Source organism: Thermobia domestica, chromosome 7, assembly GCF_964235325.1.
Source record: "Thermobia domestica chromosome 7, izTheDome1.hap1.1, whole genome shotgun sequence".
Classification (NCBI taxonomy): domain Eukaryota; kingdom Metazoa; phylum Arthropoda; class Insecta; order Zygentoma; family Lepismatidae; genus Thermobia; species Thermobia domestica.
Window position 1 is genome coordinate 136290447 of NC_137460.1, and position 13100 is coordinate 136303546.

The 13100-nt window shown below is 35.6% G+C and overlaps 1 protein-coding gene across 1 annotated transcript in view; it reads left to right on the top strand.

Moving 5' to 3' along the window:
• Positions 1-9603: 9603 nt before the first annotated feature.
• The window catches only part of LOC145690411 (ATP-binding cassette subfamily G member 4-like), a 139647-nt gene continuing 136150 nt past the window's right edge, over positions 9604-13100 (top strand). The window contains exon 1 of the mRNA XM_081765257.1: positions 9604-9953. Within this exon, the coding sequence (XP_081621383.1) occupies positions 9761-9953 (193 nt within the window). The 5' untranslated portion in view covers positions 9604-9760. The remainder of the gene's footprint in view (positions 9954-13100) is intronic.

Below are 13100 nucleotides of genomic sequence, written 5' to 3' on the forward strand. Positions count from 1 at the left end.
ATACTTAACAAATCGTTTACTCGCTGGTTTCAAACGATACATTCTTTCATATTATCTTTCTTCCCACTGTAAATATCCATGGCATAAGGAAATCCACTACTAAAGCACAACATTCAAATCTTATATCCGAAGCGAAAGTTGAGGCTGAGGTGGCTCAGTGGTAGAGCGTTCACCTCTGGAGCATGGGGTCCCTGGTTCGATACCAGCTCGCTCCAAGTGAACTTTCTGGTTTACAAACACTCTGTGCGTAGGTATCCTAGGGATTTTTCTACTTTCTTTATTTCACCATTTCATGCATTTCTCATCATCACCGTCTCCTGTAGCCTAACCGGCATAACCAAGAACATAAAACTCAAAATTTCATTTCATTTTTTTTTTTCGAATTGAATGTTTGGCATAATGTACGGTTGGCCTTTTGTATACATTTAACAAGAATGATATCCATAGTATGGCGTCGTAGATTCGTCAACGCTTCTGTTAGAAATCCTGAACTGTTGAAGATTATCGTTTAGTTCTTCGTATCTCGGCGGATAGAAGTCATTGATCAGGTAATGCAGCTGCTTTGAAACAAATGCAGAGTATGAGAATTAAAACTATCATATCTGTAATTTCGTGTGGAGAATAAACAAACTTGTGAACCAAAGATTTAAGAACAACTCAAGTTATTAATATAAACTTTGCCGAAGATTATTGGATTATATCATCATAAAAGAAATACGAAAGACGTTTTGAAACGAAGAAAAATAACGTACAATTTAGCAAGCGGAGGCAAAGAAACCTAACGTAACCAGACTAAAGACGACTCATTAAGCGTGTAGTAATCGTGGTTCAGTAGTCAAGGCGCTCGACCAGTAATATGGAGGTTCTTGAATCGAATCCACGTCGAGCAATTTTTTTATTAGGGTTTTTCATGGCGATTGATCGGCCATGACACACATTTTATTATATTCAGATATTTGAATACTCGGATGTTTCAACACTTGAACTATCAAATCTCCAGGAATAATAATAAACTAATAATAATTATTATTATCTCGTAGAAGATTACAAATTAGAAACTTATTATCGCTCAGGTCATACCATTACAAGCAGAAACGTGACATTTGTCAAAAAGTATTTCGGTTTAGTTTAATGTTGCCCACGAGAAGAGGAGTTTCTGATCTCATTTCTAAAACAAAATATACAAAATCGGGATGAGAATTAACATTTTACATTCGAGACGGGACAAGGCTAACTCAAATTGTCGTCTCGCTTTGGAGATGAGAATCAAGACGAGGCGAAAAGTATCGTAAACATTTCTCGTCTTATCTTGATTCTCGAAATTAATGTATGTCCACTCTTTAAGTAAGAATTGCTCTATAGACTGAATCTTAAACGTTATTTTGTTACTTTGTATTTCAGAGGTCATATAATTATAGCCTGTGAGCTATCACAGCTCTTATAATTACATCTGCATATCCTACAAGTTAGTTTATTATGTGACTTACTATTCAATGATATTCAGTTACTTTTATTACAGTTATTTTCCTTAAAACATAAAGTAGAATATTTTCTATATGAAACTTCAGTAGAACGCTTTCGTTTAAAATTTGGGTAGTTGCAGAGGTGTGTCTTGAAGGTATGGAACCCCCTCCCCGAAATCCCGACTTCTAAGTACGTTTTGCCAAATCAATTATTATTATTACTGAAGTGTCGTAAATTTAATGGTTCATCCTGTTCCACCCAGCTCCCGCCTAGTGGGCATTGTGCTGGACCAACACCGTGTGTGTAGGTTTTCTCCGGGTTCCGCTTCCTCCCACTTTCTTTATTCCAATATTTCTTTCATTCTCATCATCGACGTCTTCTTTAGCTTAGCCAGCATAATCATTATTTAAAAACAAATTTTCTTCGGGCTCTTGTGAGTTCAGTAACCCCATTTTCTACATGAAATTTGCCTGGAAACTTTTCGTTTAACATTTAGCTACTTGTAGGGACGTATACCCTATGCAGGGTGTATGTTCTGATGGTGCGGATACTTTTCAGGGTTCTCCCGTTTCCTCCCTCTTTGTTCATCACATCATTATCATCTATCTCTCCATCATCGTCTCCTTTAGCCTTGCAGTATAATCGTGGGATGTTTAACTAAAAAGAAAAAAGTAAAAAATGTAAATGAGAGTCGTTCTCCTCACCACATGATTGAAGATGAGACGCAAGTAAGTAAAAACAAGAAAGTATTTGTGAAAATGACTAGCTACTTCATGTAAGTGTCATTGACATGAGCATTTACGAAACAAATGTACTTAATACTGCACGCATAGCGTTTCTTAACAATTCGTGTGGACACATGAAACAGGAGAGTGGCTAGAGAATTATTTAATAGATCGTGTTATCCCATAAGGAAAAATAAATAAATAAATAAATAAAACACCTAGGTAGGAGTAAGAAGAAAACATAACTAGCATGGGTCCAGAAGTTCTTAGTTTAATGACTGAAAACTTAGAAAAATTGAAAGGTTAAAAATGAATGAACATACAATCGTAATATAATTGCAAATTAAAGGAAATCTTTGATTTGGAGTTTACCGTTCCTTTAAGCAGCAAGGCTATTTGAGAGATGGACCTACAGGTTAACGTAGAATCCGAACCACATTAGATCCCGCTGGAAATCTAACTCGGGTCTCCCACGCCAAATTAGTGTACGATAACTGCTTAGCCACGAGGGAGGTCTTAATTTAATTAGCGAACCCTTGAAATGCGAATAGCTTTTTTTGAAGGCAGTGTTATATTGAATTATACACGCAAGTATTGTGTAATTAGGTCCATGTCTCATATAGCCTCGCTGCTGAACAGGACACTCAACTCAACTCAACTAGACTTTCATCCTTGTAGAATTAATAAACTGGCTTATTATGTTATACTACATGTCTACTCCTTTATTTATAACAATGATTAGCCTATTTTCCAAGAGTACGTTGGAAGTTATTTTTCGTTATTATTTTAATCTAATTATACTTAGTATTTTCCATCAGGAGACGAGAGTCGAGACGGGGAATATATTTTCAAATTTAAGAAGCAATGAGAAAATCTGAAAATTTTCTTCTTTCGATCTCGAGACAAGAATCGTGAAGAGAAAAAGAATCTCGTGAACACATTTATTGACGCAACTCTTAGAGATCCAAAATACTGTTTTAATGCAATATGTTTCACAATGTGGCACTTACAATTTGATAAAGTGATTCTACAAACATAAGGAACAGCGTTTATCAACGTTTAAAGATACGCAAGTAATTACATAATATGTCCAATGATAAATTTGGTTTGAATGCATTTATATCACATTCTTCGTGGACCTCTCGTTACGTGGAAGGATTTTGGTAACTTTAAAATGAAATTAAGAAAAAATAGGGCATAATTTTCTTTAACCTGAATTTAAAAATGAGATGAGACAAGGAAATATGTCCGAAAATTTATACAAGACAAGAACCTTACGAAATTTACAAGACGAGATGAAAAAGCCTTATTTTGAAAAATAAGTTCTTTGACTTATTTTCACAAATGATATTTTCTCAAAACGACTTAACCCTTAAATTCTGCTATGTCTTTCGAACACAGGTTCCACGCTCTGATGCACCACCCACATTTCTTCCCCGATAATTTCCGTCAATTCTCAATCAAGTGATATAACTAGAAAAGAGTTAATCTTAATGAGTTTTTGAATATTTAAATAGTATACCCTATTTTTTTAAAATATAGAAATCTCATCAACTGTCAAAGAAAAATTCGATCCCTTTTACGATGTTCTTGATGTAAAAATCGAAGAGAAGTGGTGAGTACCTATCATGGTATTCGACCTGTAAGAAAACTCAGTAGAATAATCATAAACAGATTATGTTCAATCATCAGAAAGAAAAAAGCATGAAGTTGTTGATCTCTTATTATCCCATCCCCATGATTCCAAGCTATTCTGTGTTTCGTCCCTCTTAAAATATTTTATTGTCTTTCTTAAATTTTTTTAGAATTTAACCCTCTTAAAAATATTATTTTTTGATAACTGACTATTACTTTTGTTAGAGTGTATGTAGTCACTGTTTAAAAGTAAAGAGGAGACGAATTCCAAGGTAGAGTGTCCCAAAATGTGAATGTATATATTTTACATTAACTACTTTTACTTCTCTTAATTCTCATACAAATTCAGAGGAGCCGTTTATGAAAATGTATGACTTCCATCACCAAAATTAAATTTATTGAGCTATTCAAAATCAATTATACATAACCTTTACCATGAACATTAATTAGCAGGAGACCTGCTTTTCTGTTTAGATGTGAGTTTCTTCTCTGATAGCTTAGACAATAAATGTAAACTTACAACAGGAGTATCTTGGCCATCCTGTCCCTTCTGAATATAGTAAATGAGACTATCACTAAGAGCAGCCTAGCGTACAGTAAACACAAATCTGCCGTAAATCTCCTTTGAATGCAGTGACGTAACTAGGGGAAAACGGGGCTTGTGACCCCGGCGCCGATTGAGAGGGCGCAAAATTGAGCAATTTAATTTTACTGACTCATCTACTTCTTCCAATGTTGATTTTTCTCAACTCCGTGTCTAAGATAGGTAATTCCTCAGCTTTATTGTTCTCTCTCATACTATCAAATGATAACATCAACTCAAAGCTCGTATCCTTCAAACTACTCAAATCAACTGTCACTGATTCCCTCTACACTCTAGTAATTTAGGAATGTGCATCTTCTTTGTCTACTGCTTTTAAATATTTTTCCAATTATATCCTTACCCCCAAGAGTGTATATAACTCCTTATAAAGATCAACTTGTCAAAAGATCAACACTAACAAGTCTCAGAAGCTTTTTCTAAAATATAGCTGGTGTTCTTAATGGAAGAAAAAGTGTTGACATATATACTGATTTTAGCAAAGCTTTCGACAAAGTTAGTCACTCTCTTTTTTCGTCCAAACACTCCCATTGGTGTTTATCAGTTCCGTACTAAATATCTTACAAAGATATTTCTAAAACAGACATCTGTCAGTTGCCTTACGTGGATTTCCTTGTACACCTCAGCTGATTACCTCAGAAGTACCACAGGGGTCTCACCTTGGCCTATACTTTTTCTGATATACATTAATGACCTTGCAGAAATTTTCACCATGCTTCCATTCTGATGTCAGCAGACATTGTTAAAATCTACAAAGTTATCTCTTTTCTACTTCAACAAGACATAGACAGTTTTTGTAGATAACGTTCTTGGATGAAAATGACCCGCAGTGTCTAAAAATGGACTTCAACAACCTTGACAAAGTCAAATATTGTCTCAACTTCTCACGCCTACTCTATAAAGAGAATGAAACTTATAATATCGCATTCAGGGTCTAATTTAAGTGTGGTTTTCTTATCACACTACACTTTTGGTTTAATGAGCACATCAAACGTATGAGTGAGCGGGCGTTCAAATTGTTAAGACTTCATTCGACGAGATTTTCTTTTTTCTCGACATTTGTATGCTTCACTCGTTAGAGCTATTCTCGAATATTGCAATACCATGTGGTCCCTCTTTCATATTGCTAAAACAGAACAAACGGAACGTTTATTTGTTAGAATGTTGTATAGGCCTATAGGGTAAACCACTTACAGTGACCCCTCTTGAATTCTAAACTAATTGACAGAAATACTTGAAATTTTGTACCAAGCAAATCAGAAGGGAGAAAACGTTTGACATACTCGACAATATCACTAGATTAGCAGTGTTGCCATCTTAATACAAAATTTTCCCCTAGTTGAGCCTCATATATATACATATATACGTATAAATGCCTCCACCCTCTTTTTCTGCACTTGCTTTGTTCTCAATAGAGTTCCCTCTCCCAACTCAGTGGTGTTTTCGGAAAAGAAATAGAAATATGTTTCAGTGTAATGATTACATTGAGTTTTTGTGTTGAAGGCGGAAGTTTAATTCCTATAAACATTAATTACCCATTTACGTTCAGTTCATTGGTGTCAAAACGGTTAATATAGACACTTTCGGCTCAGTGATTCTCGTTGGGAGCTGGTGGTTCGAATCCCACGTTAATCTGTATGTCCATGTCTCATATAAAGTCGTTGCTAATGCTCCATTTAAATACGACTTCCAATAGATGATGAGCCATCCCCGCTAATCTAGTGGCTAGCGCACACACCTTTGGTGTACGGGATCGCAGATTCGATTCCCTGTGGAAGTCTTAAAATTTGAATGCAATACAGTGGTTTGGATTCCATCTTAAACTGTAGGTTCAGGTCTCGGTGCTGAAAAAGAGACGCTAAATTCTAGCAAACCAATAGATGATGGCTACACCTTTTCCCATCTACGGATTTTAAAATTTTGGATGATGATAATTAAAATTGCAATAGGAATTCCGTCATTGCTATCATCCTATGGTTAGCGTACTCACCTTTAGCAAGGGAGACACAGGTTCAATTACCGGTGGGATTTCATGTGGCGCGGATCCCATGTTAAGCTGTAGGTTAACATATCATATAGCCGCATCATCACAGGTATTCTGCCATCATTGGCAGGTCACTTGCTGCAACTGAGAAGCTTCCATGCTCCAGGATCTTCCGTTAAGCTCTTCGTCTTCACATACGATTTCTCTGTTTTGATATAGTCCATTAATTGTAGTCTCCTTCGCCCCCTCCCTCTCTTTCCTGCCACCATACTCTCTAATAGTCCTTCATAATACAGTTCCTTCTTAGCCATGTTCTTTTCTCCCCCACCATTTCTAACACTCTCTCATTCGTTTTCCGCTCAAGTCAATTAGCCTAATTCTCTCCATTCTTCTCCACACACACGTTTTGAAAGCTTCCAGTCATTTTTCATCATTTTTAAGTAATGCCTCGATAAACTAAAAAATCCAATGGATTATATATATATCTCCTCTCTCTCTCTCTCTCTCACTATATATATATCCTCTCTCTCTCTATTCATATACACACACACACACACACACACACACACATATATATATATATATATATATATATATATATATATATATATATATATATATATATATGTTTCCAAATATGTTTTCAATCTAAAGTGAAGGATTTTTTTTTAAAATCGGACGAACCGTTTGGACTGTACACTCATTATGCGCCCAATGTTAAATGAAAATGCAACGTTGCCATTTACCTGGATCCACAACGTAAAGTAAATGGGAGCATGTTTGAAATGGGGAATGACCATCGACACGTTAATGTAAAAGACAGTCACTACATTCACTTATGTTGTGGGTTCAAGTAAATGGCAATGTTGCATTGTGATTTAACATTGGGCGCATAAAGAGTGTACAGCCCAAGGATCGTCCGATTTCGAAAATTTCTTCCCTTTAGATTGAAAACATATTTGCAGACGATTTTCCCTCTTACATTTTGTTGTAACTCTGATAATAACAGAGTTATCCTATGTGAGGGGATTTTTAAGACACCCTATATCTATATCTATATCTATATCTATATCTATATCTATATCTATATCTATATCTATATCTAAATATCTATCTATCTATCTATCTATCTATCTATCTATATATAATTATATATATATATATATATATATATATATATATATATATATATATATATATATATATATATATATATATATATATTAGCTTTAATTTTATTTTATTAGGATCATGAGCCAAAAGCCATTGGGGGTTCGAGTCCCTCTGACGAGCATGACGAACAGTCCTCGAATTATCAGGATTCGTGTCTCTGTCATATTAGAACAAGTTCAAACTTAGTAAGATTTCTTAGAGGACCAGTGAGACATATTTTATGGTTGAGGTAATCTAAAAAGAAAATGTGGCTAGCTTGTGATACATGTGGTCACGATCAAAGAAATAAAGTTTGATTGCATTATGTTGGTTTGAATTCCACCTTTGATTGATTGATTGAATTGGATTGGAATTAGCGTCCGTTTCAGCATCAAAGCTAAGTACGTATATGAGATGTGTACCTGGGATCTGAACCACATGAGTAGCTAGCTGAAATCGAACCCGAATCTCCGCACCACAGGCACGTACACTCATTATATAGCCCAAGGACATATTTGAGGAATATGGTTATCCATGTTTGCAGAATGGAATTTCACTTATTTTGTCCACAGACCCAAAATTTACCAATCTACATTCTTTCATGACACATAAAATGTTTCGTGTGAAGTATTGCACTGTATGGGTCAAAAACATGGGCATTACGCAAAAATGATGAGAAACGATTGGAAGCTTTCGAAGTGTGGGTGTGGAGAAGAATGGAGCGAAATAGCTGGGTCGAGCGGAAAACGAATGAGAGGGTATTAGAAATGGTAGAGGAGAAAAGAACAGTTTTAGGTATTATTAATTAGATATTAATTAGATATTATGGTCGCAGGAAATGGAGAGAATGGGCAAAGGAGACTACAGTTAATGGATAATATTGAAACAGAAAAATCGTACAGGAAGAGAAGGAATTAGCGGAAACCTGTGGAGCATGGAAGCTTGTCAGTTGTAGCAAGAGACCTAGCGATAACGGCAGAATACATAATAATGATGACATTCTTTCATAAAAGCTCCAAAAATTAAACCTCCCATATTTTTTCTATAAGAATACAGGACACCTCCGTCCCCCCCTCCAAATTTTTCAACATATTACATTTTTTTCCAACACATTACTTCAGCTATTTAACTCTCTTGCTACAATGCCTTTAATAGAAAACTCATCAAAGAGTCTTGTGCTATCACTTTACATATTATCTACATTTTCTATTAATTATATAATATTTTATTCATTTTTTGACCATTCAAACACTGATTTTAAAATACATCAAGTTAATGTGCTAAGATCTGAAAATTGCTTTCGCTATGAAATCAGATAATCATAGAATATGTGAACATAAGAATACAATCTATCTTGAGCTGGTTTGTCAGATTCATACATGTCCCTCATTAAAGATTTAAGTTTTAGGCTCGAGAAATTATGATCTTTCCTATTTTTCACCTTTATTGTGGGAATTCATAACATACTAAAGCTTCAATAATACATGCATGATTTTTTTTTAATTTCTCGAATACTTGTCTCAAAAAATATTCAGTTAACTGTGCACAAACCATAACCACAATTCTTACTCTTCATCACTGGAAAACCGTATTGAGAGCAGAAATGGGACGGGATTAAAATACGGGACATTTGCCTGTCCCAACTAAATTTACGGGGACGCGGAACATTCAGGTCCAAAATCGGGACTGTTCTGTTTTTTACAGGACGTATTGCAGGCTTACAAAAATGGTTTTGGGATCGAATTGACAACCATCAAATTTTTCAGTCAACCCAAGAAAATCTCTGCCAAGCTTCCAGCTGAAATTTTAGTATTTGAAGAAGTATCATTAAATGAAGCAAAGATGGTTTCATTCACGTGTTACCTGCCGTATTTCCGGAGGAAATACATGACCTATGTCACGCACAGTAAATTGCCAACTTCATGGAGTATTTAATTAAACGTCCATCTCTCTTTGTTTTCTTCGCATTTTCCTTTCAAGGTTATTGCTGCCCAGATGACGTTTCGCTGCGTTGAGTCAGTCCGCACCGCAGTGTATGTGTTTACCAGCGAGAGAGCGGAGGGGAATAAGGGAGCGTTTTTGTGTATATGTGATAAGAAGCCGGCAGTTCTTCTGTTGCTTGTGATCAGTGATGCACATATAACGCTCAACTACTGACGATTTATTATAACACAAAGTGAAAGCGAACTTGAGTGGAAAATGTCTATGGTTGTGCAGTACCAACCGTCCCCTTCGTCTTCGATATCGGACGGAGATGAAATTACAGTGTCCAGTGCCTCGCATGAAAGTCGCAAAATCGAACTGGAGACTTTGACAATCCTTCCCAAAAGACCAGCCATTGATTTGGAATTCCAAAATGTCTCATATACAGTGAGCTCTGGATGGAGAAAAGGTAAATATTTCCCAATGTTATACGATTTGTTATTACCGATCTTCCAATTGTTGATTGGTGATCAAAAGACTATTATGTTAACCCTGCTTGCAGCGTGAGTTCTCTTCTATTGCCAATGGACTCAAAATCTATCGGCCATTCTTTCGAGAAAGTCTCGAAAAAATGGAATTAAAGTCCTTTCCCATGGTCTAATGGTAGGGCATCTCTGGTGCATAAGGTCGCGAGTTCCTTTCCCGGTGGGAGAGAATATATTGACTCAAATGTTAAAATGAAATGAAATGAAATCTTTGAAATCTTTCAGTTTTACGTCCCACGGTTATGCCGGCTAGGCTAAAGGAGACGGTGATGATGAGAAATGGATGGAATGGTGGAATGAATAAGTTGAGAGGAAACGGGAGAACCTCGAGAAAATCCACGCGCATGGTGTTTGTTCACCACAAAGTCCACTTGGCTCTAGATGGAATCGAACCAGTAAATCCACACACTAGAGATAAACGCTCTACCACTAAGCCATCGCTGACTTAAATGTCAATATAAAACTGTAGGTTTCATCCTGTATACCCTAAATGCAGAAGAAAATGGATACATATCAATCAAACTTGAATAATAAGGTTTGCCATCAGTCGGATCACAATTTCTTCACCTTTTGTTTCAAGTTGGATTGGAGGAAAACATCCCTTTGCAAAAGCGAGCTTATATGATACGTGGACCTACATCTTAATGTAGAATCCAAACCGCTTGAGCTCTCACCGGGAATCGAACCCAGGTCTCTCGCTCAGAAGACTTACACGCTAAACATAGGGGGTCTATAGCCTTTTGTTTCAAAATGTTGTTCGAATGAACATTTTGCTCGTGTAAAATTCAATATACAAACTCATAATGCAATAAATGAGTGTAATGTGTTTCAGCGTTTTTGAAAATTTCGCTTCTAGAATAAAAAGGGGGCAATTTTAACAATTTTACAATTTTCAAATTTCCGACTTTGTATTCTAAACCTAATTCTCCCCGTGCTAAGAACGGGCACTTTTACATCTACTTGTTAGATTATAAACATTCTTCATTTAATACAGTAAGCATGTTTAAATAAACGTTTAACAGACGAACTCCATTTGTTAGGGACATGAAGTCATTTGGAGTGCCAGGGTCCCATTTGCCCTTCTCCCATGAGAACACCCCTATCAATAATATAAATAAATATGATTTAAATGTTTGTATAAATATGATTTAAATGGTTGTATAACACCCGTTGTAGTTTTCCCAACTTTTATGATGCGGAATGACTGATAACTACATGATGAAATTAGGAAATGAAAAGTATGATATACATTTTTTACGGTACATGAATTTATAAAACGAAACGAGAAAGAATTCTTGGCTCCGAAGCGAGATTGAATACTTCAAGAATCGAGACGAGAAAATATTATTATTATTATTATTATTATTATTATTATTATTATTATTATTATTATTATTATTATTATTATTATTATTATTATTATTATTATTATTATTATGTTTCGTCTTGCCTTGTGGGCAAGGCTAAAGCAAATACACACAATGTGAACATCACAAATTCAGATGGTCTGCTATAAAACCAGAGACCTCTAATACCAGAGCTGCTCTGGAGAACGTATGGTCAAGATAAGCAATTTCACTAATTAGTACTTCCTAACTGCTAAATAATAAGAAAGATAAAACTTTTAGTAGTTCACACTTGGCGGGCCCTTTGATTGCATGCGTTTTGATACAGTTCCACACTCATTACTCTACAGTGTTTGAACACTAGAGTCTTTCTTTTGGTATGGTAGTGAATATGCGACTTCCAGTGAACAAATTTGCTAAACCGCGTTTCACCATCTCACGTGGTTACTTTACTCCTCTAGTAGCTTAACGATTTTTTTTAAACGCCCTCGTATTATAAGTAGACACTACATCATTTACAACATAGCTATTGAACCGTCTCACAATGTATTTTCTTATGTCTCAGATTAACATTTAATAGCAGGTTTATTCCACGTATCTTTGTTCTGAATACTAATTCGAGACCTTTACTATTTATTTTTTAAACTTAACTAAATCCAAACCACATCTGAATTTTGATGGCCCATAACTCGAGAAGCTAAAGCCTTCACACCATATTATTTTGCATGCTTACTATACTCGTCAAGGTCTACCAGCATGCCGACTGTGGGGTAGAACGGATTAGATGCATCGATCGCCTACTATATATATATATATATATATATATATATATATATATATATATATATAATCCTTGTTATTAAATACTCTAAATGGGAGTCGTAAACTGAGCCAATCTTAAATAATCTAACATCCAAAATCCGAGAAAGCTTGTAAATTGTTAAAAATTACAGAAGTGGAAAATGTAATCTGTAAGTGTGCCACTAATTTATGATATCTTACATGTGCAACGAGTAATCACGAGCTATGTATGAGTATGTTCCAATTAAGGTTTACGTGACCGTAGAAGACCAAACATAAATACACAAATTACTGCAGAGATATTTATTTCAATAGACTTCCACTTCCACAAGAGAGAGAGAGAGAATTCCACATAATTCTCACATAAACTATTCACATAATTACAGATAGAGACTCCAGTACATGAGAGCATAATAGAGATTCCTAGATTAGTTATCCACCTTGATTAGATTGCAATCCTACATGATTTGTTTGTACAGAATCAAACCCAACAACACATATTTAATATGTAAGCATGTGCCATTAGTACGTAACACTACGTGTCCGAAGCCTTAAAGCCTCATTCCCAATATAAATCTATTAAATTACATTCCGTGACTATAGAGTTTAGGATCAGAGCGTCCATACAACTTCTAAATATAAATGCATTGATACTTATTGAGTCTTTTATTTTGCGATATTTAAGTATATATTCCAGAGTGAGTGTTTCATATATCTAAAGAGATCTAACCAACCATCCAGGGCCCGCGGTGGCTCATTGATAGAGCGTTAACCTCTGGTGCATGGGGTCCTCGGCTCGATCCCAGCTCGCGCCAAGTGAACTCTGTGGTAGACGAACACCGTGTGCATGGTTGTACTCGGGACTCTCCAGTTTCCTCCCACTTTCTTCATCCACCATTTCATTAATTTCTAATTATTACCGTC